This window comes from Eumetopias jubatus, unplaced genomic scaffold (assembly GCF_037043125.1).
Source record: "Eumetopias jubatus isolate StellerSeaLion01/CBP00866 unplaced genomic scaffold, mEumJub1_p1.0 scaffold_1, whole genome shotgun sequence".
Lineage (NCBI taxonomy): Eukaryota > Metazoa > Chordata > Mammalia > Carnivora > Otariidae > Eumetopias > Eumetopias jubatus.
Genome location: NW_028274807.1, coordinates 47,859,033 through 47,883,997, shown reverse-complemented (window position 1 = coordinate 47,883,997; position 24,965 = coordinate 47,859,033). Strand labels below are relative to the sequence as shown.

Below are 24,965 nucleotides of genomic sequence, written 5' to 3'. Positions count from 1 at the left end.
GGGGTTTTTTTGTTTTGTTTTTTAGATTCTACATAGAAGTGAAATCATACAGTACTTATCTTTCTCAGTCTGACTTATTTCACTTAGCATAATACCCTCTAGGTCTATCTATGTTGTTGCAAATGGCAAGATCTCATTCTTTTTTATGGCTGAGGAATATTCCATTATATATGTGTACCATTTTTCTTTATCCATTCATTTGTCAATGGACACTGGGGTTGTCCCCATATCTTAGCTATTGTAAATAATGCTGCAATAAATATGGGGTTGCATGTATCTTTTCAAATTAGTGCTTTCATCTTCATTGGGTGAATACCTAGTAGTGGAATTACTGGATCATACATATTTCTGTTTTCTGTTTTTAATTTTTTGAGGAAACTTCATACTCTTTTCCACAGTGGCTGCACAAATTTACATTCCCAGCAGTAGGGCACAAGGGTTTTCTCCATATTCTCTCCAACATTTATTATTTCTTGTTTGTTTGTTTGTTTGTTTGTTTACTCTAGCTATTCTGACAGGTGTAAGGTGACATCTCATTGTAGTTTAGATTTGCATTTCCCTGATGATTAGTGTTGTTGAGCATCTTTTCATGTGTCTGTTGGCCATTTGAATATCTTCCTTTGGAAAAACGTCTATTTAGGTCTTGAGTCCATTTTTTAATTGGAGTATTTGTGGGTTTTGGTGTCATGATGTATAAATTCTTTATATATTTTGGATATTAAACCCTTATCAGATATATCATTTGCAAGTATCTTCTCCCATTCAGTAGGTTGTCTTTTTATTTTATTGATAATTTCTTTTGCTCTGCAAAAGTTTTTTACTTTGATGTAGTCCTGATTATTTTTGTTTAAGTTGCCTGAGGACACATGTCTAGAAAAATGTTGCTAAGGCTGATGTCAAAGAAATTACTGCCTATGTTTACTTCTAGGAGTTTTATGGTTTCAGATCTCACATTTAGATCTTTAATCCACTTTGAGTTTTTTTTTTGTGTGTGTATGGTGTAAGCAAGTGGTCCAGTTTCATTCTTTTGCATGTAGCTGTCTAGTTTGCCCAACACTATTTATTGAAGAGACTGTCTTCCCTATTGTGTATTCTTGCTTCTACAACTTCACAAATGTGCAAGAACTTTATATTAGTATAGCAACTTTTCTCTCCTCCTGGCCTATCGTTGTTATACATTTTACTTTTACATGTTAATACATCACACTAAATTGCAATTTTTTTATGTTTAAATAGTAAATTATCTTTTAGAAAGAAATAATAAAAATATTGTTCATATTTACACATATATTGACCATTTCCAGTGCTCTTTGTCCTGGAACAAAGAGAGTGGATTCATATTTCCATATGGCATCATTTTCCTTCTGCCTGAATATCCTTTAATCTTTCTTGTAGTGTGGGTCTGCTGGTTATGAATTCTGTCTATCTTTGTATGTCTAAAAGGTATTTCACTTTTATTAAAAAGGGATATTTTCACTAGTTATAAAATCCTAGATGATAAGGTTTTTTTCCCAATATTTAAAGATGTTGCTCCACTGCCTTCTCACACTCATTCTTTCCAATGAGAGATCTGCCATAATCCTTATCTCTATTGTTCTACATACGATGTGTTTTTTCTGCCTCCTTTAAAAGCTTTTCTCTTTATCATGGGTTTTGCAAAACAATTGTATTGGTATAGTTTCTTTGTGTTTGCTGTGCTTAGGTTTCTTTGAAATTTTTTGGATCTGTGGGTTAGAGATTTTATCAAATTTGGAAATTTTTGACCATTATTTCTTCACATATTTTTTCTGCCTGTTTTCTACTCAGATACTACAATTACACGTATATTATACTGCCTGAAATTGTCCCACAACTCACTGATGCTCTGTTCATTATTTTTTATTCTTTTTTTCTTTCCACTTTTATTTTGGGTAGTTTTTATTCCTATGTCTTCAAGTTCACTAATCTTTTTCTGCAATATCATCTCTGTACCACTATCACCCTGTATGTTTTTCATCTTACACGTTTTAGTTTTCACCTCTAGAAATTTGATTTCAGTCTTTTTTATATCTCTTAAATCTTAATTTTTTTACTACATGGGTTATAGTGATAATAATGGTTTTATTGTCCTTGTCTGATGACTAACATCCATGCAAGTTCTAGATTGATTTCAAAGGATTTATTTTCTCCTCATTATGGGGAGACATACATATTTTTCTGTAATTTCACCTTGTTGCTGGATATGTTTTTTTAATCTAAAATATTCTTGAATTTTGTCCTGGATGTAGTTAATTTACTTGAAACCACTTGACCCTTTTGAGTCTGGCTTTTAAAATTTATTAGGTGAGACCAGAACTGTGTTTAGTACAGGGCTAATTATTCCCCACTTCTAATGCAACACCCTCTTGAGTACTCTTTCCACTGCCCCATAAATTATGCAGTTTAAAACATGCTCAGGGAACCAAATTACTTTTGGATATTAGCATAAGTTAAACCTATTTAGAAAAGTAAGCCAGCTACAACATCCATATCAGGTATCTCAGAGACAGGAATTCTAGATTTTCACAAGTTTGAACAACCCACATCACTGCTTTCATCTATCTGTTTATAATGTGAGACCAAATGTCTTAATACAGATAAATATATTTGAGTTTACCTCCACCTTCTGTACAAGCTCAAACAAGGCTAAATGTCAGAGTCCTTTCTCTCTTAGGTCCTCATGTGCGATACATCCAAAAACCTGACAACAGACCCTGCTCCATCACTGATTCTGTCAAACGGTTCCCCAAAGAGGATGCCACCGAGGGGAATGCCACCAGCCCACCGCAGAACCCACCTACCAACCTCACTGTGGTCACTGTGGAAGGATGTCCCTCATTTGTCATCCTGGACTGGGATAAGCCACTAAATGATACCGTCACTGGTAAGATCATGGCATAAGGACTGATACTCTGGTGGGAAGCATTGATATGTAAGTGTGGTACCTGGGTCAAACTATGTCCTATGAGGTATATCTCGGGTAGAAAGTCCTAGCAGAGCGGTATTGCCAAAAGTGTCATATGATGAGAAAAGTTCATCTGTGTCCCAGTGATGGGCTTCCTGTTAATTTAACAGATCACTTTAGGTTGCATCCCTTCCATGTCCTCTCAGAATTCTTTTTCACGGTATAAAGATAGATCTGATCTTTTCCTTATCAAGAAAATTACAGATAACATAGGAGCAGTTGGCAGTACTGATGATATTTAAACCAGTGTCATTTCACCAACCCAATTTCTAGATTGACCTAGGCTGAAAGGTATTCAATTATTTTTTTGGAGAAATTTTTTTAGAATTCTAATCCTGGTCAATTTTCTGCTCATCTCAGGAAATTTTAATTCTGCTATCACTCACCTAATCCCTCTAAAAATGACTGTGAAAAATAAGAAATGAGTCATTCTTTGAGTTTATTATATGGGAATTTATTTATTCATAATGAACAGGTTATTCAAACTAGAGAGGAGGGAGAAATGACTACGAGGCTGAATCAGCTACAGGAATACAGCAAATAGGGTGATTACACAAAGCCCCTGCTATCCATGTCCTGCTATGCCTGGGACAGGTAGACAGGGTCTAGAGGGACCCACTGAGAGGCTGTCAGGATGGAAAGAGGGAAGTACACAGGGGAAGTGGGGAGTGGGAGATTCAGCATCTGACAAAAAGATTTTCTGTGAATAAAGAGGAAAACAGCAGTTATTTCTCCTCAGACAGAACTGTTTGGTCTGGGCAACTTCTGCTATAAACAGCTTATTTTTGCTTAGCTAGCCTTTTTTTATTTACCCATATTTTGTGAATTTCATTTTTCATGCAGACCTTGCTTTTGTTTTAAGAAAGAACCAGCCATTGCTCATATTCCTTGGGGATTTGCCTAGTCCTGCTTCTTTACTTGGGACTATGCCAGTAGGTGCTACCATCCCAATATCTAAAAAACAATCTCTAAGCATTGATTATCTACATGGATTAAAAAGTCCCAAACTCCCAATACATGTACTGTGCTCTGTTTTCATGACCAGATTCTAATTTTCCAATCTTTCTAATAAATAGGTTTTGTTTTGTTAAGTAAATTTTCTCTTAATAGGGCAATACCCTCTGAGGGGGGAAAATACCAATTATTCAGTGTTAGTTCTTTATAGATTCCTTATATCTTTACTGTTAAGGAATTTATAAATCCCATATTTTAATTTTTTTCCATATTTTAAAGTAAGAAATATGGACACATACTAAGTGGCTGTCTTTGCCTTCTGAAATATACTCAGAATGTATCTATAGATGTTCATTCCAGACATTAATATTCTATTTTTATGGTGTTGGTGGACTTATGAAAAAGCTATGATTGCTTTAAAGCACTACAAATGAAAGATATATTTACAGAGCCCAAAAATATACATTCAAAAGCTAGAATTCTGAGAGAAATTCTAATTTTTATTGTTATGCTAATCACCATAAATTACATCATTAGTTTTTGATGTAGTGTTCCATGATTCATTGTTTGCCTGTAACACCCAGTGCTCCATTCAGTATGTGCCCTCTTTAATACCCATCACCAGGCTAGCCCATCCCCCTACCCCCTCCCCTCTAGAACCCTCAGTTTGTTTCTCTGAATTTTTTTATTTATGAAGGTAACTTCTATATCCATTTTGAAAACTTGAGTCATTTAGGATAAAAATCGTATTAAATGAGCATTGACTCAAAGGAAAATTAGAGAAGATATGCAGTAAGAGTTTCTAGTACTAAGAGCCTGGGGTAATATTAAAAAGAATATTACAGTCAATGAGTTTGAATGGGGTTTGTTGTTGTTTCTTGTTTTTTGAGTTTTTAATCCTCTGCATGATCTTGGGACATACATTAAACTGAACCCCAATTGACAGCAGGGAAAACCAACTAACAAATTTATAAATTATGTTCTTAATCTGAAAGACTTTCTCTTGATTAGTCCTGCAAATTCAAAGAAACATGCCTTTAAGTGAAATTTATGGAGATCTCTATGCAAACTTTAAGGTCATAATTTTTTTAAAAAGGATAATTATCAAGAAGGCACATGTAAGCAATAGGTACAAAACTTTCGTAACTTACATAAGCAGTAGAGACAAAAATCCCATAATTCTATAGTTCAAAATAATGAACTGTCATTCACTATTTGGTTAACTGTTATTTGCAGCATGATTTTAAACCCAAAGATTTTTGGAGCAGCACCATGAATGCGGTGGCCTTTTCCCCAGCTATATAATGAAGCTCCATGGAGAAAGAAACATGGCTTCTACTCAAGTACCACTTCTCACACGGTGCTTTCCCCATACTGAGCATTCCAACAAGAGCAGACTATCTGACTTGCCTAGCAGAATCTTTGGTTACCAGTCCAAAGCTACCACAGGAGCACCATCAGTCTTCACAGTTACCAGGCCTTCCGTATTCCAGTAAAGGGAAAGCAGAAATGGTCAATGAGCAACTCCCAAAATGCTTTGGGACCTTCGTCATCCACTGACCATCCCCATCTGGGAATTGCTAATGTGTAAGATCAGTATACTTCCAGAACTGCAATCTAAATTGCTCACTTTTATGAGAGTGACTTTATGATGCTGTTAACCTTAAGAACAATTAAATCAGCTGAGAGGTAAAGACAAGTATTTGTTGGCTTTTTCGCTTTTCAGAATATGAAGTTATATCCAGAGAAAATGGGTCATTCAGTGGGAAGAACAAGTCCATACAAATTACAAATCAAACCTTCTCCACAGTAGAAAATCTAAAACCAGATACAAGGTAAGCCACCTGTGCTATTACAGGTGAATTCTCAGAGTGCAAAAGTCTTAACAAAGGCATGAAATGACATCATCTGTCTTTGTCTTAAGGGACGGTGTAGTCTGCATTTCATTCTTTGGCTTACCGGACATAGCAATGGATACCTCTAGGTCATGTTTTGCAAATATGCAAGTTATTGGTGGGGACACAAGAGCGGACAAGGTGATCTTGTAAGTTAGCACTGTAGGGGAGAACATTGAACAATAGAAGGTCGTTAATACCAAATGTTGATGTTAAGTACCAAAATTTAGAGAAGGAAAGGTCTGTAGACCAGACACAACTGGAGTGTGTATGATGTAAACTCATTTTGAAAACAGAAGAATTTGGCTGGCTTGCTGGCAAGAGGAGGGCAAGGAAATACAAACTATGTAACAGATACAGATGACAATTTGTGATAGTTAAGGCTTCAAATAACTACAGACCATTCCCAGGCATAGCAGTCCTTTGCTTTTGGGGTCTTTTTATCACAAACAAATGAGAATCAATTTTTGAAAATAGAAATATATGCGAAGAGCAATGCTCTACAATAAAAAACTTTCCTTGGCATCTCTTATTACACATTGGTACCAGGTTGTTTATGTTACTGTGTGGTTTTGTCATTTCTTTTTAAATCTAAAATACCCAATATTTTATCAGCTCATTGTACTGCAAGAAAAATAAGGGCCTTATACATTTCTATAAATGTAATAGAGAAGGTTTTTTTGTTTTGTTTTGCTTTACGTGGCTAAATCATCAAATTTATTGCTCAAGGAGATTCTCGAATGGATACAGCCAAGCATTTCCTTAGTAAAGCCAGTGTACTAAATTCATTTGGGGACTAAATATTACTCTCTATGGAAAATCAATTTCTTTTCTCAAACTCCAGAACACTGTTTGATAAGCTGTCTATGCTTTCAGTTAAAATGAAAACATCTTCACATCTTAAGTTATAATACACCAAGCAACATAGATCAATTTTCAGAAAGACACAATCAGGAGTTTTTCCAGATTGAATATTTCATAACTTGGTAAAGTTTCTTGGTATTGAAAAAGATCAGCAGAGGCAAAGACTGGAACTCCAGCATTAGAAATTTTTTTTTCATAAGTTTTACTTACATCTTTCATTGTCATCAATTGATTGAATTGAATCAGATATTGAATATCAAAAGAGCCTATTTTAGTTCTGATAGCAAAGAACCTCTTCTAATGTTTTCAGGAAAATGGAAGCATCTAGTTCATTCTAGAAGGTTTGCTGTGTATAAACTGTAGTCCTATACTGCAAATATACTTTCCACAAGCATTTTTTTCTTTAAAGTTCTCTATTGTGAGCTGTAATATGGAAAATTTTACAACTGCTAATTTTTTTAAAGGATTTAAGTTAGCCAAAATAAGCATGTATTTCAGTAAAAGCCCATTTGATGATTTTGATTCTGTTTCCTTAGTGAGATTAACAGGGAGAGAGAGACTATTTTTAACATAATTATTTTAAGGAAAGAGTAAAAAAGAAAAAGTTATTTAATTTGGACTTTTTAGTAGGTGGATTTGGGCTTACAGAATGTGGATGGTTTACAGTTTCTTGCTTTTTATTCCATTTAATACATTGAAGGTGATATTTAAAAGCATCTAATTTCTAAATGTTGATTATGTTCCTTTTCTGAATTAGGCGATCCTCAAATCTTCTCAGAGTTCACCTCTTAGTCATGATCAGAAGTAGAAAATAATTATTTCAGTGACATTTTTAAGCCTGATTTGCTTATAAAAGATTTGTGTTTCCATTCAGCTAACATTTGTTAAGTGCCAACAGTGTGGTTGATGTTGTGACTGCAAACATGAATAAATGTGGTGCCTGCCCTTGAGGAGCTTGAGGTAGGGGGATATGCAGTTAGTAACCAATTATTCTACACAAAGTGGTGAGAGCTCTGGTAAAAATATATACAAGTTGCAAGGGGAGCCCAGATTGGGTGGCACTTTACAAAGTCTGGGGAAGTTGGGAAGACTTCCTGGAGGAGATGATAACTGGGCTGAGGCTTGAAGAATGCATAGGAAGGAGCTAGCTGGGTAACTGTAGTAGGGGAAAGAAATACCAGAGAGAATAGTCCATGTCCACACAGAGTCCCAAATGGCATGGTTGTGTGCAGGTAAGAGTCAGCTACTTTCACCAGTGAAAGGGGTGAAAAGTGGACAGAGACAGTGAAAGCAAGAGGTGGAGGCGAGGCTGTGGAGGGCCTTCTGTGCTAGATCAGGGAACTTGGTCAATAGAGGGGGAGACCCAGAAAGATGGTAACTGGGAATGACTTGCTCCAAGTTTCATTTTAGTATTGTTATGACTTTGATTTAGTTGGAACAATCACTTGTGATACTAGAGTCACTTATAATGAGTAACGGTTGGTAGAATAAATCGAACAAAACCTTTTTTTATCTTTTTAAGATTTTATTTATTTATTTGACAGAGAGAGACAAAGCGAGAGCAGGAACACAAGCAGGGGGAGTGGGAGAGGGAGAAGCAGGCTTCCGGCTGAGCAGGGAGCCCGATGCGGGGCTTGATCCCAGTCATGACCTGAGTCGAAGGCAGACCCTTAACCAACGGAGCCACCCAGGCGCCCAGAAACTTTTTGTTAATGTCTTGCAAGAGTGCCATTTTGGCATCTTGCCTAATTGGCCAAATAGGTGCATAAGAGAAAAGTACCTCTGGGCTAAGCTGCATTTCATTCTGGAATCACAGGAATACTTAGTCGTGGAGTTCATGTCTAGCTTCCAGTCGTAGTTGTTGTAGGACTTATGGTAATCGTTTCTGGAGTTCATAGCCTTGTCCCTTTTGTCCTGCCCCAAGGCATGTGCCTTGCTTGTCACTCCTGTCCTGATGAAGGCCTGATGGACCATCTAAGGAGGGACCCCTACAACTACCCAAATCTGAAGATGAGCAAAGCCCAAAGGAGGCTCTTTCTGGATTTGTCTTTGGGAAAAAGTAATATTAAATTTAGGAATCCCTGAAATCAGAATCCCATGCCAAGTTTTGCAACTTGGCATAAATTTGGGGCCATCCAGTGTTTCTATTTGGCTTATTTTATGTTATTTTTAGAGTTTGGTATAACTGAATGAAATCCATTCAGATGGAAAGACTGTTAACAAAAGAAAGAAAGGACTGTTAATATTCGTATCTATGATTTGACCAGGACTATGCTGATAGTCTCTGATGGGTCATGATGTAAAAGTTGTATATCAGCAGTTTGAAAACATTTCCTCATTGGTGACAGATACGATACACTGGATATAAAGGGGCTCTAATGAGAATTGTCTAGTCTACAGTTTGTCGGACTTTCTGGTGGTCAAGTAGTTCAGTAGAGCCCAGTCCCCAGTAAGTGGGAATGCATTCTCTGCTCTCTTAAAAGTATGCTAGAGATTAATTTGCTCACTTAATAGGCAAAAAAAAATGTTTTTAGGCTGAAATATTATGTGCTGAAACCCCTATTAATCAAAATAATGAATTAAGGAAGAACAAAGTGAAGTTGAATTATTTCATTGAATTTGAGATTTCTGAAGCCTAGAAACACCTGGGGAAACAAAAGTAATACCCATGAAACAGCTGGAAAGCATGGAAAGACAGCGTACAAGATCACGTGGACCTACACTGAAGTCTTGCAGTTTAAAAGAGGAGAGAAAACCTCACAGAATGAGACTACATGTTGATGGTAAAGGCTATAATTGAACGGAACAGATTGGCAAGAAAAGAATGAGCAACAACAAACAGTATTGTTCTTTCAGATTAAGGCCACGTGTGTGACTTGGGTGAATTACAAGTAGTCCTCTGAGTTACTACTGACAGGGTTACAGTCAGAATAATAAAATTATAAGTGCCAAGTATAGGTTTGTTGGCTTTTTCTTGTTTTTTTTTTTTTTTTATGCAAGCTTTTTCCATACTATCTTATGTTGTTAAGGCAAGATTTCTTTCCATTATATCTTTTCTGCCCCAACCATTAATTGCTAATAAAAGACACATTATAAAATAAAGAGGAAGTATGTACAGGATGCAGCCACCAGGTTGTTTTTATTACCTATAAAGAATGACTTTAGTCACATTTCAGTGCCTGGGGAAAATTGTATTCCCAATAGGCAAACTTTGAATTATAGTTGTTAAAATCTACCACCACCGCCACACCACCACCACCACCCCTCCGTGAGGTTCTGGAATTCCCTATCTGAAAACCTAGGAGATAATAACTTTTGAAAGAATTACTGTAGCTGTGTTCCAATTTCAGAAGACACATGTGTATAATTTATTTTAGTAGCATTTTCCATCGTTCCTCTCGACTGAAAAACATGAGATCTGAGAAAAGGTGATAATTACTGACCATTTGTTACACACCGGAATGGGAGGAGTAGAGTTTGGTGACATTTAACCCAAAAGAATCAATGCAGAGAAAATAAATCTCCAGAGCTTTGTAGGTTAAAAATTCCAAATAGCCTAGAACCAAAAGCACAGTGGACTGTGTTAACTTTCTCCCTGCCTGTTGTTATGATGTTGCCAGGTTTTTATTTCCTCTGCAGAAGCTCAAAAAAAATGCCCACAGGGAGGGACCAGCCAGCAGCTGTCTTGCTGCAGGAGAGTTTGGCTACAGTGTGAGATGTTTCCGTCTATAGAGAGTGGAGCCCCATGGCTGCTCTGGGGCACCTGGCTGCAGTACCAAAGGTGACACAGTAGGGACTACCCCAGCCTTGCCAACAAATGCTTGCAGCTACGGTGGGCTTTGGTCATTCATATCTCTGCTCGGGGAAGAGGGGCTATGGTGTGGAGTCATAACTGTTTTAGTCAGATGAAGCAGGAAAGATGAGCTAACAGAGGCACACTATGCCACAACTCCATCTCTTTCTTTCCATGACCCCTCTCTCACCCCCTACCCCTAAAATACAAAGAAAATATCGATATGTTGAATCAGTACCCAACTAGCCCACTCCCCAATATTTATTTTCCATTTATTTCCCCCATGAAACCTCAGTGTGTGGCTCTTGAGCTGAAAGAAAAAGAAAAATACTAAGAAGAGCCTCTCTTATCTGCAGCCAACCACTTTGTGTGCAAAGACCACTATGATGATTTTTAGTTCTGTGAACAGAAGAACTGATAAAGTATCTGTCAAATAATAAGTCTTGTACCGCTGCTTAAGGGGACAGGCAGTTTGGAGTAACGAATTGATCTCAAAGTCTGTCCCACTTCTAAAATGATACAGTCTTATGATATCCAAAGACATCACAGAATCAGTGGGAAACTGGAACTGAAAATAAACCCCAAATCTGGGTTAAGTCTTACAGCAGGTAGAATTGTCCTGATAAACCATTTTTCTTTGAATCTATATCTGTGGTCTACAATTTGTTTTCAGACTATTTCTAGCACACATTTGGATAATCCATTGATAGGCTAGGTTCTTCCTGATGAACAGGTTGGACTATATAGCTGGACACACACAATTGCTATGTAGAAAAAAAAAAACAAGAAGCCCCATAATCCCTGCACATGAGCCCTTCTCTCCTAACTTGCCTAAAAAACTGAAGAATCCGTTGTGTGTGCCAGATATACATGTGGCCCAGCAATTTCCTATGGAAAATGTATTCTGTCTGGTAATTAAGATATAAATCAAGTTCACTTAACATATTCAAGTACTTCCACTGTCCTCTGTAACCTGGCAGGTTTCTGGAGAACAGTTCTTCCTCTAAAACTAATACAAACTGAAGTTTCCTATAGCTGACAGCAAAGACAGTTTGGGACTATTGTTTATGTTGTTTGATTTAATAAAATCTTGGCACTAAAAGTACACTGGAATAGAGGCAGCAACTTCTCATAAACTATAATTCTAGCTGAACAAAGCAGGCATGTGGAATAGCCATTATTCCCTTATTCATAGTGTTTTTGTGAAAGTCTGGTCTCTGCAGATTCTGTATTAACTTTTCAACATCTTTTCTCATGGGCTTTGTAGAAAGGAGTGAAATAAGCTACCAGAGCATTAGGCACTTTATTGAGTTTCCTTGTAGGTGTGGGTAGCAGGGCAATTGCTTGATCATTAAAGAAGAAAGAAATTTAGGGGATTGCTCAGTTTTGCAACTTTTCTTCTGGCGAAAGTATAGCTAAGAGCATGGAACTCCACTAGTCTATAAAAAGAGCAATTATTCTTTCACATGAATATATCCTTTTCATCACTTTTCACTTAGAATTCCCTAGTATGGGGGGGGGGTGCCAGAAACACATAGCATCACTATAGACTTGGAGTGCCGCCCAGATCTGGAATTTCTTGTCCCCATAGAAATGGGAGATACAAGAAGGTCCCTGAGGACATGCTGGGCAGCTGGTTGATGATACCGGGCACCTGTTGTTGCCCTGCTCCTCTGCCCTCTGGCCCTGATCAGGACTTATTTTATCCTCTAATAAGTGTCCCTGCAGCTCTGCCCTTTTGCTCCTTATCTGTATTCCCAGGTCAATACAAGGTCTACATGTGGCAGGTATCCAGAAATGCCTGGAGAACTGATTGATTGGATTTCTCTTTCCCTCTTGGAGGGCCCATTACTCATTTTTCATATCCTCCTCTTCCGTTTCTCTCCCCCTGATTGAAGCCCTACCTGAATAGGGTTCAAATATTTCAAGACTACATCAGGGTAAAATTAGCTAACCAAACCAGTCAGACCAACAAGCAGTTACAGGGTGGCCTTTCTATATAAAAGCAGGTTGCTTGAAGTTTGAGACTTCTGTTGGTGAAAACCAACATTTTTAAAATCAATGGGAGTATATAAGTAAAAATTCATCAAATAATGAACACTATAATTTAGCTCTATTATCGGCAAAAATAGAGGGAAACAGTTATAGAGAGAAACAAAGGAAGGGAAGGCAGGAAATAACAGAAAAAAGTCTCCACCCTAACCAAACCTGAAGGTTAGTTCAGATTTGATCCTACAGGTTGGAGTGTCCCCATCTCTGACAGTTTTGACCATGAACTACAGATCTTACTGTTTGTAACCCTGGTTTTTCACTTTTCTATGATTTGGTATTTAATTCTTATGCTGATTTTCACAGTTGTTCTCAAACTCTACCCTTTATTATCCCACTCTTCTGGAATAATGTTTTAGCACTTTCTAGGCTCTTTATTGAAATTTTAGAACTTTTTGATCCTGTTTTTCTTAACCTATGAAGCTATTTTGATGGCAGGCAGAAAGATTCATCTGCTGAATTTTTGTTCCTCCCAATAACTCACTGGCTATATCCTTATTATAAACTTTACAACCCCAAAAGCAAGTATGTAGATATAGAAGAGTTCTGCCTTCCGAGTTCTATGGCAGTGTTTGTAAAGTTCCCCAATAATAAAATCACCTTTTAAAAAATTTTCTAGAGATATAAGTTTAATACTGGAGAATATTTATAATCACTTACTATGTACCAGGCACCTTGCTTTTATATGTGTTATCTCATTTCTTCCTCACAAAAAAACTCAAAAGGTATTTTTATACCCTTAAATAACATTATCCTCCTTTTTATATATGAAAAAATTGAGGCTCACAGAGTTTAAGGAACTTACCTTAAAGTCACATATTAGTGAGCTGTGAACCCAGGTCTTTGTGGCTCCATAGCCCATGAACTTAGCCACAGCACCTTGCTGCCTCCTGAGAGGGAGGCTCAGGACGATTGGTTTTGTTTGGATCTATTCCCACCGGGGCAGAACCTGACATGGCATTCTGCCAGTGCTGTTATTCACTTGGCTTGTCCTTGGAGATCCAGAGGCTTGATTACAGTCATCATCCGGACTGTACTCCATTTAGATACTGGTTTTGATGAAATGGGTCTTTATAAATGGCTTTTTAAAATTTAATTTTCCTTTTTTTTTTTTTGAGAGAGAGAGAGAGCACGAGAGAGGGGAGGGGCAGAGAGAGTCGGGGAGAGAGAATCTTAAGCAGACTCCATGCTTAGTGCAGAGCCTGACCTCACAACCCTGAAATCATGACCTGAGCCCAAATCAAGAGTCAGCACTTAATCGACTGAGCCAGCCAGCTGCCCCAAATTTAATTTTCATTTTTATCTGAAATATATGTATATGGCTTTAAAAGTCACATGCTACAAAGGCGTTCATTCCTCTTCCGAAATTCTGCTTCCCAGAAGCAACCATTTTCAATTTTTTCAGCTTTATCATGCTATAATTGACCAAACTGTAAGATATTTAAAGTATATACAACATGATGATTTGATAAACATACACATTGTGAAATGATCCCCCCCCAACGGTTAATTAACAGAACCATCCACCTTGTATATTTACATATATGGGGGTTGAGGGTGAGAAATTTTAAAGTCTACTCTCAGCACATTTCAATCATACAATGCAATGTTATCAACTGTAGTCACCATATTACACATTAGATCCTCAGATCTCATTCATCTTATAACTGAAAGTTTGTTCCCTTTGACCAAGATCTATTTTCCCCCAGGCCCTGGAAACCACTTTTCTACTCTATTTCTGTGAGTTTGACTTTTTTTGAGATTGAACATATAAGGGATACCATGCAAGCATTCCCATTACTCCACATCCTCACCAGCATCTGTTAGCCTCTTGTCTTTTTGTTAATAGATAGCCTAACAGGTGTGAGATGATACTTCGTTGTGCTTTTGAATTGCCTCTCCCAGACAACTAGTGATGTCCTTCATGTATCTGTTGGCCATCTGTATATCTTCTTTGGAAAAAATGTCTATTTAAGTCTGTTGCCCATTTTTTAATTCAGGTACTTTTTTGCTATTGAGTTGCATATGTTCCCTATATATTTTTATATTAGACCCTTAACACATACATGTTTTACAAATATTTTCTCCCATTCTATAGGTTGTCTTTTCTTTGTGTTGATGGTTTCCTTTGCTGTGCAGAAGCCTTTTAGTTTTATGTAGTCCCACTTATTTTACCTTCTGTTGCCTTTATTTTTGGTATCAAATCAAAAAAAATTATTGCCGAGTCTGAGGCCAAGGAGATTACCCCCTATGTGTTCTTCCATTAGTTTTGTGGTTGCAGATCTTATATTCAAGTATATAATCCATTTTGAGTTAATTTTGTGTATGGTATTAGACAGTGGTCCAGTTTCTTTCTCTTGCACGTAGCTGTCCAGTTTTCCCAACACCATTTATTTGAAGAGACTGTCCTTTTCCCCAATTGTCTCCTTTGTCATAAATTCACCGTATATGGGTGAGTTTATTTCTGTGCTTTTATGTTCCATTGGGATTTATGTATCTGTTTTTATGCCAACACCATACTCTTTTTTTGGTTACTAAAGCTTTGTAATATAGTTGGAAATCCAGGATCATGATGCCTTCAGCTCTGTTCTTTTTCAAGATTGCTTGGGCCATTGTGGGTCTTCTGTGGTTCCATACAAATTACAGGATTCATTCTTGTATTTTTGTGATGCCTTTGAAATTTTGATAGAAAAATGCACTGAAACTATAGATTTCTTTGGAAAGCAGGGAAATTTTAACAATATTAATTCTTCTAATCCATTAACATGGAATGTCTTTCCATGTGTGTTTTCCTCAATTCCTTTCATATTTCTTAGAGTTTTCAGTGTGCAGATCTCTTACCTCCTTGGATAAATTTATTCCTAAGTATTTTATGCTTTTTGATGCTATTATAAATGGGGTTGTTTTCTTAATTTCTCTTTCTGAAAGTTCATTGTTGGTATATAAAAACACAACTGATTTTTGTATACGGATTTTGTACCCTGCAACTTGACCAAATTTGTTTATTCTAACAGTGTTTTGGTAGAGTCTTTAGGGTTCTCCATATATAATACCATGTCATCCACAAATAGAGATATTTGTACTTGTTCCTTTCTGATTTGGATGCCAGTATTTGTTTTTTTGCCTAATTGTTCTGGCTAGGATTTCCAGTATTATGTCAAATAAAAGTGGTGAGAGTGGGCATCCTTGTCTTTTTCCTGATTGAGAGGGTAAAATTTCAGCATTTCACTGTTGAATATGTTAGCTGTGGGCTTGTCATTTATGGCCTTTATTATGTAGATATGTTGCTTCCATACCACTTTGTTGAGAGTTTTTGTCATGAAAGTATGTTGAATTTCATCTAATGCTTTTCTGCATCTACTGAGATCGCATAGATTATACCTCATCTTGTTGAGGTGGTATATCACATTGATTGATTTGTGGATGTTGAACCATCTTCGTATCCCTGGACTGAATCCCACTTGATCATGTTCTGTTTGGATTATCTATTTCTTTATCATTCAGTCTTGGTAGGTTGTATGTTTCTAGGAATGTATCCATTTTTTTTACATTATGCAATTTGTTGGAATATAACTATATTATTATATTATATATACTATATACTATATATAAACTATATATTATATATAACATAACTATATTATAGTAGTCTCTTGGGGGGAATCAGTTGTAATGTCTTTTCTTTCATTTCTGATTTTATTTGAGTCTTTTTTCTTAACTACTCTACAGTTTTGTCAATTTTGTTTATCTTTTGGAAAACCAGCTCTTAGCCTCATTGATCTTTCTGTTGTTTTTCTGGTCTATTATTTCATTTATTTCTATTCTGATCTTTGTTATTCCCTTTCTTCTAACAACTTTGGGCTTAGTTTGTTCTTTTTGTAGTTCTTTGAGCTGTAAAGTTAGGTTGTTTATTTGATATCTTTTTTTCTTTATGTATTTATCATTATTTCCCTTTTCATATTGCTTTTGATAAGCAATCTCATAAGTTTTGATATATTTCCATTTTCATTTGTCTCAAGATATTTTTGATTACTCTTTTGGTTTCTTCTTGGACCTATTGGTTGTTCAGGAGCATGTTGTTTAAACTCCACATATTTGTGAATTTTCCAGTTTTCTTCGTGTAGTTTCTAGTTTCTCACCATGAGGGTTAGAAAAAAAATGCTTGATATGATTTGTTTTCTTTAGTTTTTCAAGACTTGTTTTGTGGCCTAAAATATATCCATCCCAAAGAATGTTACATGTGTGCTTGAGAATATGTATTCAGATGGAATGTTCTGTAAATGTCTGTTAGATCTTTCCAGTCCAAGGTATTGTTTAAGTCCAATGTTTCATTATTATTTTCTGTGTGGATGGTACCCCTGCTTCCTTTGCTTTCCATCTGAATGGTGTGTCTTTTTCCACCCCTTCACTTTGTCTATGTGTGTCCTTAAAGCTGAAGTGAGTCTCTTATAAGCAGCATTTACTCGGTTCTTGTTTTTTGTCCATTAAGCCACTCTCTGTACTTGGATTGGAGAATTTCGCCTATTGACATTTAAAGTCATTATTGGTAGGTTTGGACTTAGTATGGCTATTTTGTTCATTGTTTTCTGGTTGTTTTGTAATTCTTTTGTTCCTTTATTTCCTCTTTTGCTCTCTTCCCTTGTGATTTGATGATTTTCTGTAGAGGTTTGCTTTGATTGCTTTCTCTTTATCTTCTGTGTATCTACTATAGGTTATTGTTTTTGTTACCATGAGGCTTAGACCATTTATGAGTCTATTTTAAGCTAATAACAACAACTTCAAACACATACAAAAGCTCTACATTTTTACACTCTCCCCTCCACATTGTTTTTGATATCACAATTTACTTTTTTTACATTGTTGTTATCATTAACAAATTGTTGCAGCATAGTTATTTTTAATACTTTCCTATTTTAACCTTCACATGAGAGTTATAAGTGATTTGCCCCACCATGATCACATTAGAATATTCTGAATATAAATATGCATTTGTCTTTACCAGTGAGTTTTATACTTTTATATGTTTTCTTGTGACTAATTGGTATCCTTTAGTTTCAGCCAGAACTCTCTTAACATTTCTTGTAAGGCCAGTGTAGTGGTGATGAATTCTCAGCTTTTGTTTGGGAAACTCTTTACCTCTCCTTCAATTCTGAAGGACATTTTTGCTGGGTAGTTTGTTTGTTTTAACTTTAGCATGTTGAATATATCAGGTCCACTCTCTTCTGGCCTGAATGTTCCTGCTGAAAAATCTGCTGGTAGTATTATGGAAATTCCTTTGTATGAAATAAGGTGCTTTTCTCTTGCTTCTTTTAGATTCTTTGTCTTGGACTTTTGACAGTTTAATTATAATGTGTCTCAGTGTGGATATCTTTAGATTATCCTATATGGAACTCCTTGGACTTCCTGGATCTGGATATCTGTTTCTTTCCCCCAGGTTAAGGAAGTTTTTAGCCAGTAAATTTCTTTACATGCGCTTTCTGCCCTTTTCTCTCTCCTCCTTCTGGGATCCCTGTAATGCCTATCTTGGTCTATTTGATGGTGTCCCATATGTCTCTTAGCTATTTTCACTCATTTTCATTCTTTTATCTTTTGGTTCCTCTGATTAGATGATTAGATTTGGCTTCCTCTGCCCTGTCTTCAAGTTTGTTGATCCTTTGGCCCGCTTCACCTAGTCTGCTGTTGAACTCCGCTAATGAATTTTTCAGTTCAGTTATTGTATTCTTCAGCTAAGTGATCTCTGTTTGGTATTTTTTTTTTTTAAGATTTATTTATTTATTTGAGAGAGTGAGAAAGAGAGAGTACATGAGAGGGGGGAGGGTTAGAGGGAGAAGCAGGCTCCTCGCTCAGCAGGGAGCCCAATGCGGGACTCAATCCAGGACTCCAGGATCATGACCTGAGCCGAAGGCACCAACTGAGCCACCCAGGTGCCCTCTGTTTGGTATTTTTTAAATAGTTTCTCTTTGTTGAAATTCTCGCTGTGTTCATGCATTTGTCTCTTGACCTTGGTAAGCATCTTTATGACTATTACTTTGAATTCACAGGTAAAGCACTATCTATTTCATTGAGATCTGTTTCTGTAGATTTTCCTTGTTTTGTTTAGAACATATTCCTCTGTTTCTTCAATTTCCTCGATTCTTTGTTCATTTCTGCACATTAGATAAAACAGCCACCTCTCCCAGTCTTGATAGAATGGTCTTGTGTAGGAAATGGATCTCTTGAATCAGGCCAGCCCAAGTTCCTAGTTGTCCCTCAAACCTCTGAGGTTGTTCCAGCCACCTGCTTCATTGTTAGTGGCTCCCCATAGCTGAGGGTGCTCCAAAACCCATCATTGTCCCAAAGGTGAGAATTGCAATCAGCACCTGGATGCAGGCTAATATAAACTGGACCCTCAGAGAGCAGCTAGGATACTATGTACTTAATCCCCCCTCCAGAGAGACACTGGAAGATGGGCATTTTTGCCTGCTCTCTCTGTGCTAGGCCCAGGATATAGCCAGTAGGAGTGCTCCTGTACCTGTTAAAAACTGCTTTGTGTGCTACAGGATTATGGGACTCAAGGATGCAAGCCCCATTGGTTCTCAGAGCCAGGCAACAGGGGACATCCCTTGAACAGCAGCTCCAAAAGCTGGGGTGCCAGACATTTGTACACTCCTTGCAGGGAGACACTGGTGACTTAGTTTTACTGTTGCAGCAGGCTGGAGGGAGGGGACAAGAAAGGCGTCCACCAGTTTCCCAGTCTCTGGTGAAGATTGCAGCCAGCCAGTACATATATGTTATAATTAGAAGGCTCACCCTCAGATAGCAGGTTTTTAAAATTTTTTTTAATATAAGTTCTATTTAGTTAACATAAAGTGTATTCTTAGTCTCAGGAGTAGAATTTAGTGATTCATCAATTGCATATTACACCCACTGCTCATTACATCAAGTCCCCTTCTAATGTCCATCACCCAATTACCCCATCCCCCCCCCACCTCCCCTCCAGCAAACCTGAGTTTGTTTCCCTATAGTTAAGAGTCTCTTATGGCTTGCCTCCCTCTCTGTTTTTATCTTATTTTATTTTTCCTTCCCTTCCCCTATGTTCATCAGCAGCTTTTAAAGTATGCAAATAAACCTCTTTTGGGGACGACTGGTATATGGATAGTTTTGCCTATTCCCTCTGTCCTGAGTCCTGGTGGTTTAGCTGGTTAAGAACTGCTTCTTGGCTACAGTCCTGTGGGACTTGTGAATGGAAGCCCTATTGGCTTTTAGAACTAGGTGTTTATGGGCCTCATCCCTCAGGTGGGAGTCTTAAAAGTTGGGGTACTAGATGTGAGGTCCAAACCCTTTGCTCCTCATGGAGAAGCTAGGAGTTGGGAATTTGCTCCCAATTATACGATACTGTGCCAGGAGCAGGGTTTATGGCAAGAGTGTGTCTCAGCCCTTCCTACCCGTTTCAATGTGGGAATTCTTTCATTTGCCCAATGTGTATGAGCTGCTTGGCTAGTTTCTAGATCTTTCAGAGAGAACTACTCCATGTGCAGCTGTATATATGATTTGCCTGTGGGAGGAGAGGTGCTCAGGAGCCTTCTATTTCACCATCTTAGTCAACTCTCTTGCATTTTCAATTATTTTCACTATTCCTTCTGTTAATTAAATCCATATTTCTAGACTGACCATTTCTCAAGAAGGCAAAATACATCATTTCTTTGTTCCATGTGTTTGTTTATGGCACTATCTCCTAGACTCCGTCACCATCCTTTTGCCCCTATCTCCTATAACCTTTGTCTAATTTTACTCCCTTCCTTTGTGGCATTCCTTGAGAAATACATCTTTAGAATAGATTATTATATGGAAGATAATATTTTTGAGTTCTTATATGTCCAGAAATATCCTTGTTTTCCTGATACTGTTGTTTAGGCAGATTTTAGAATAAAATGAAGACTTTTGAAGGTATTGTTCGACTGTTTTGTTTTGGTTTTTTTGTTTTGTTTTGTTTTGAGTATTTATTTTAGAGATAGATAGGGGGAAGCCAGGGGGAGGACCAGAGGGAGAGGGACAAGCAGACTCCACACTGAGTGCAGAGCCTAACGTGGGGCTCAGTCTCACAACCCTGAGATCATGACCTGAGCTGAAATCAAAAGACGCTTGCTTAACCGACTGAGCCACCCAGGTGCCCCTGTTCATTGTTTTCTAACTTCCAGCGCTAAGAAGTCAAATGTTATTCTGAGTCTGGATCCTTTCAATGGGACCAATTTTCTTCTCAAACTTTTAAGATCTTGTCTTTATCCCAGTGCTCTAAAATTTTTCAACTTGTCTGCTTTGGTTAGTCTTTTTTCTTTTTTTAACATTTGCTGAGGATATAGACCTTTTAAATCTGGAAACCCATGTTTTTCAACTCTGAGAAATTACTTTCTGGGATAATTGTGCCCCTTTTCCCCATCTCTCCCTTCTGGAATCTACTAGTTAGGTGTTATATTCCCTAGAACAATCAGATTTCCTTATTTTTGCTTATTTTTCATCTGAGTTTTTGTCCTAGTATTTGTATAACTTGATCTTCCAAAACTTCTATTCAATGTTTTGTTCTACATTCAAAAATAACATCTTTGGGGCGCCTGGGTGGCTCAGTTGGTTAGGCGACTGCCTTCAGCTCAGGTCATGATCCTGGAGTCCCGGGATCGAGTCCCGCATTGGGCTCCCTGCTCAGCAGGGAGTCTGCTTCTCCCTCTGGCCCTCCCCCCTCTTGTGCTCTCTCTCTCAAATAAATAAATAAAATATTAAAAACATCTTTTATGAAAACTTTTAATAGCATCCTATGCTTATTCCCTATGTGAAATCAGTATTTTCTGAGACATTACTCTTAGACCTTGAGTGTTCTAAATCTCGTGATAGAATGTGCTGAGAAAGATTTTGCCACTTCAAATATTTCCTTTGTGTAGGGTTTGATCACCCAACAATGTAGGCCTTTTAGTTTCCCTACTGTTAATTAGACTTAGTTTTAAATGGTTTCTTCAAAACTTGTCAACTATCATAAAGTGTTGGCAAGAAAACATTAAAAGTAGCATATGAACATCTGGGGAGCTGAAGTCTAAATTAAACAGTGAAATGAAAAGACATAGAGATGATTCCAGCAATCAGACTTGGCCCAAGCACAGGGTTTTTGGCAATGGCCTGGAATGTGGAATGCACTGCCCGCTTAAATCAAGGTCCAGATGCTTGTAATTTCTTTTTTCCAGTTTCCATTCACCATAATGGTGTGTGTGTTTTTTTAAGGTCCTCAGGCCTCTGAGCAAGAATTTAATCTTTAGAAAATGTTCCATGCCCAAATATCTTATGTGCATGCAATTTATTTAAATGAGTGACATGGTTTTCTATCAGCATTGTTATTGCAAGTGATAATGGCACCTAATATCAGTTGATTAAGTTTACAAAATGCTTTGATGTGTAGTCTCACTAAAAACCCTGGAAGCTTTAATCCTCATTGCAGTTTGCAAAAGCAGACAGTAATAGTACAATGATTAAGAGTCTCATTGTTCTTAACCAAAAAATAGGGTAATTCTGATCTTGTAGCATTTATGTGTGTATTACTTTATATATGTACAATTAATGTGTCTGATATATAGCAAACAGTGGTTGCCTTTGTTGTAATGCCAGAATCTGTCATCTTAGATTCTAGCTGTATTGTAATGCAATGCTTCAGTAGTCAAGAATCTGATTTCCTGGAGCTCCAGAAAGCTGTTACTTCAAATGGAGCTGTCTTCCTTCTGTTTTTCACTCATTTATAAAACGTATTTCCATCTTTTATGTGTTCTGCATTCTTATTCAATTACAAACTTCTCAAAAATGGGAATTATCTCCCAAAAGCCTTGTACAAATTTGAGACTCGAAATACTATCAGCTGACTCAAGTTGATTTTACACTCAAAATATTTTCCTGCTAAGTCTGCTGTTGAAAAGAACTCATTAGTTTCAGGCAAATGCAAACAGCTTTAATGCCTGAATTTTCCTTTTTTTTTTTTCTTTTAAGATTTTATTTATTTATTTGACAGAGAGAGACACAGTGAGAGAGGGAACACAAGCAGGGGGAGTGGGAGAGGGAGAAGCAGGCTTCCTGCCAGGCAGGGAGCCCAATGCAGGGCTTGATCCCAGGACCTTGAGATCATGACCTGAGCCGAAGGCAGACGCTTAATGACTGAGCCACCCAGGTGCCCCATTTCCTGAATTTCTTAAGAGGATTTGCTCTGTTTAAGTATTCTATGAATGAAATGTGTCATATTGCATAGCGAGTTAATGCATAATTCTTAAGACTCAAACATACTTAGAATGCCAAGGCATCTAGGTTTATTTTGTGTTTTGTTTTTTAATGTAAAGAGTTAAGGCCTAGCCTATATGAATCTGCTTTATACAGGAAAAGTCAGTATTTGCCCATGCTCTTCATGGTGATACTACCATTTCCCTATTGTGGAGATGTGGCTTCCTGTGATGGACAGAACACCAGAATTCCAGGAGACAGAAACAGGAAGTCCTTGCAAAGAAATACTTTCATGTGCATCTGTTCCCCTAGCTTAGCCTAGCGGTTCTCAAATGTCAGTGGGTATATGATTCACCTCAGGAACTTGTTATAAATGCCTACTTAGACCCCCTCAAAAAATTGATTCAGTAGCCAAGATGAAGCAAGAAATCTGCGTGTTAAACAAACTTTCCCAAATGCCCCTCTGTCATGTGATCCTGACATAGGTAGTTCAAGCCCCACAAGGAAAAATAGTGCCTAAGACTGACACCATGCCCAGGGTTGGGATAATAAATAAAAGGCAACCTTTCCATTAAGAAGCTAAGTAGCTAAAACATTTGAAGGAAAGACTCCTTGTTGCTGGAATTAGCCTGGGTCCACCACATACCTCTTTCCTGTATGTTCCTTACCAACTTGCCTAGTTGTTTCTACTAGTTAGCTGTCTTTTTAAAAACTCCAATCTTTTTTATTAACTTAATCCTTATACAAAACATTAGACAAGGTGTTTGGAAAGTAAAGAGTTTATTTCCCCATGCTGCTTCTCAAATATATGTGTACTCACTGTCCTCATGATTTCAAAATAGAATTAGGAAGGATTTCAGTATAACAAAGGAAGGTTGTTTCCTACTCCTGGAGAATATATTACAATTTAAAACAAAAAAAATTTCTCTCCTACACAGCTATGAATTCCAGGTGAAACCCAAAAACCCACTTGGAGAAGGCCCACCCAGCAACACAGTGGCATTCAGTACTGAATCAGGTAATCACATCAACAGTAATGTAAAGGGCAACAATGTTTTGCCTAACAAGCTTCTTTGAAACCCAGCTAAATAAACAGTTTATAAATAAAGCGTTTCTTGAATTTTGAAAAAGCAAATTGGTAAAGGTAGCCTTAAGGAAACTACATACATCTTTTCTCATTTCTTTTGATGTCAGAAAAAAAGGCATATCAGTTTAAAAGATAAAAACTTATCAGTATACTCAAAAAACTAGTGAATGAATGCTTCTCTGTATGCTTAGAATCAATGCCTAGAATCAAAATATCAGACACAGTCATAGGACGTCCAGAAAGGGAATTCATTTGGTAGGTTTTTGATGAGCAGCTGTGCAATTTGCTGACCTTGTACACTCCAATTCCTTTAAAAGAGACATCTGTACTCACAGCATTATTTGTGTCATTTTTAAACCAACTGTACTTCATGGCATATTGGTGATTTTACCACCAATAGTTTCTGAGTCTGAAAGAGGAAGCCTTAAAATGGAGTGAGAGCCTGAAGAGCAACAAAGATTCCAAAAGATAAAGCTGAGTACCTGGCAGGAGACTGTTCAATGGAAAATAATTCTAAAACAAAATACACTTTCAAATTCAGTCTTTAGCAAGAGTGTACCACTCTGCAAGTCAGACTTAACCGTAAGCATCCATCTTCTTCCCTATGCCATTGGCACACTGGGCTTACTTACCTAAAGTAACATCTCTCTGTTTGCTATTTCTCTTAGCGGACCCAAGAGTGAGCGAGCCAGTTTCTGGTAAGTACCTGTCTCAGCATGAACACAACTACATGCTTTTCTAAACTGATTCAACTAAATAAGCATGGCAGAATTTTGGTCATGATTTCATTTTAGTCCATTTAGTCTTAGACTATCAGCCAGGTGGGAATGCTTACCTAAAACATTCCCTAACATTGAGGAACCTATAATGTTTGGGGAACAAGTTGGGTATTTTGAAACTTGCTTTCATTCATATGCCAGGGCAGCTCAAAATTGAAGTCAAGATATAACATCCTCATGTCCATTTTTAATGACAAGTCACATTAAAGCATCTGTTTAAATTATATACTATGCTACCAAAAAAACCCACCAAAAAAAACAAAAGCAAAAACAAAAACAAAAAATTAAATTTGCTCATAAGGGGATGCTATCTACATCTAGCCCTGCATAGGTTATT

General features: G+C 37.3%; 1 protein-coding gene across 10 annotated transcripts in view; it reads left to right on the top strand.

Annotated features, from left to right (window-relative positions):
- The window catches only part of ABI3BP (ABI family member 3 binding protein), a 238,445-nt gene that overhangs the window by 210,215 nt on the left and 3,265 nt on the right, over positions 1–24,965 (top strand). For all 10 annotated transcript variants that reach the window (XM_088026066.1, XM_028119206.2, XM_088026157.1 and 7 more), the window contains 4 exons: positions 2,693–2,902; positions 5,664–5,772; positions 23,701–23,780; positions 24,518–24,547. In XM_088026066.1, coding sequence (XP_087882192.1) covers positions 2,693–2,902; positions 5,664–5,772; positions 23,701–23,780; positions 24,518–24,547 — 429 coding nt within the window. The remainder of the gene's footprint in view (positions 1–2,692; positions 2,903–5,663; positions 5,773–23,700; positions 23,781–24,517; positions 24,548–24,965) is intronic.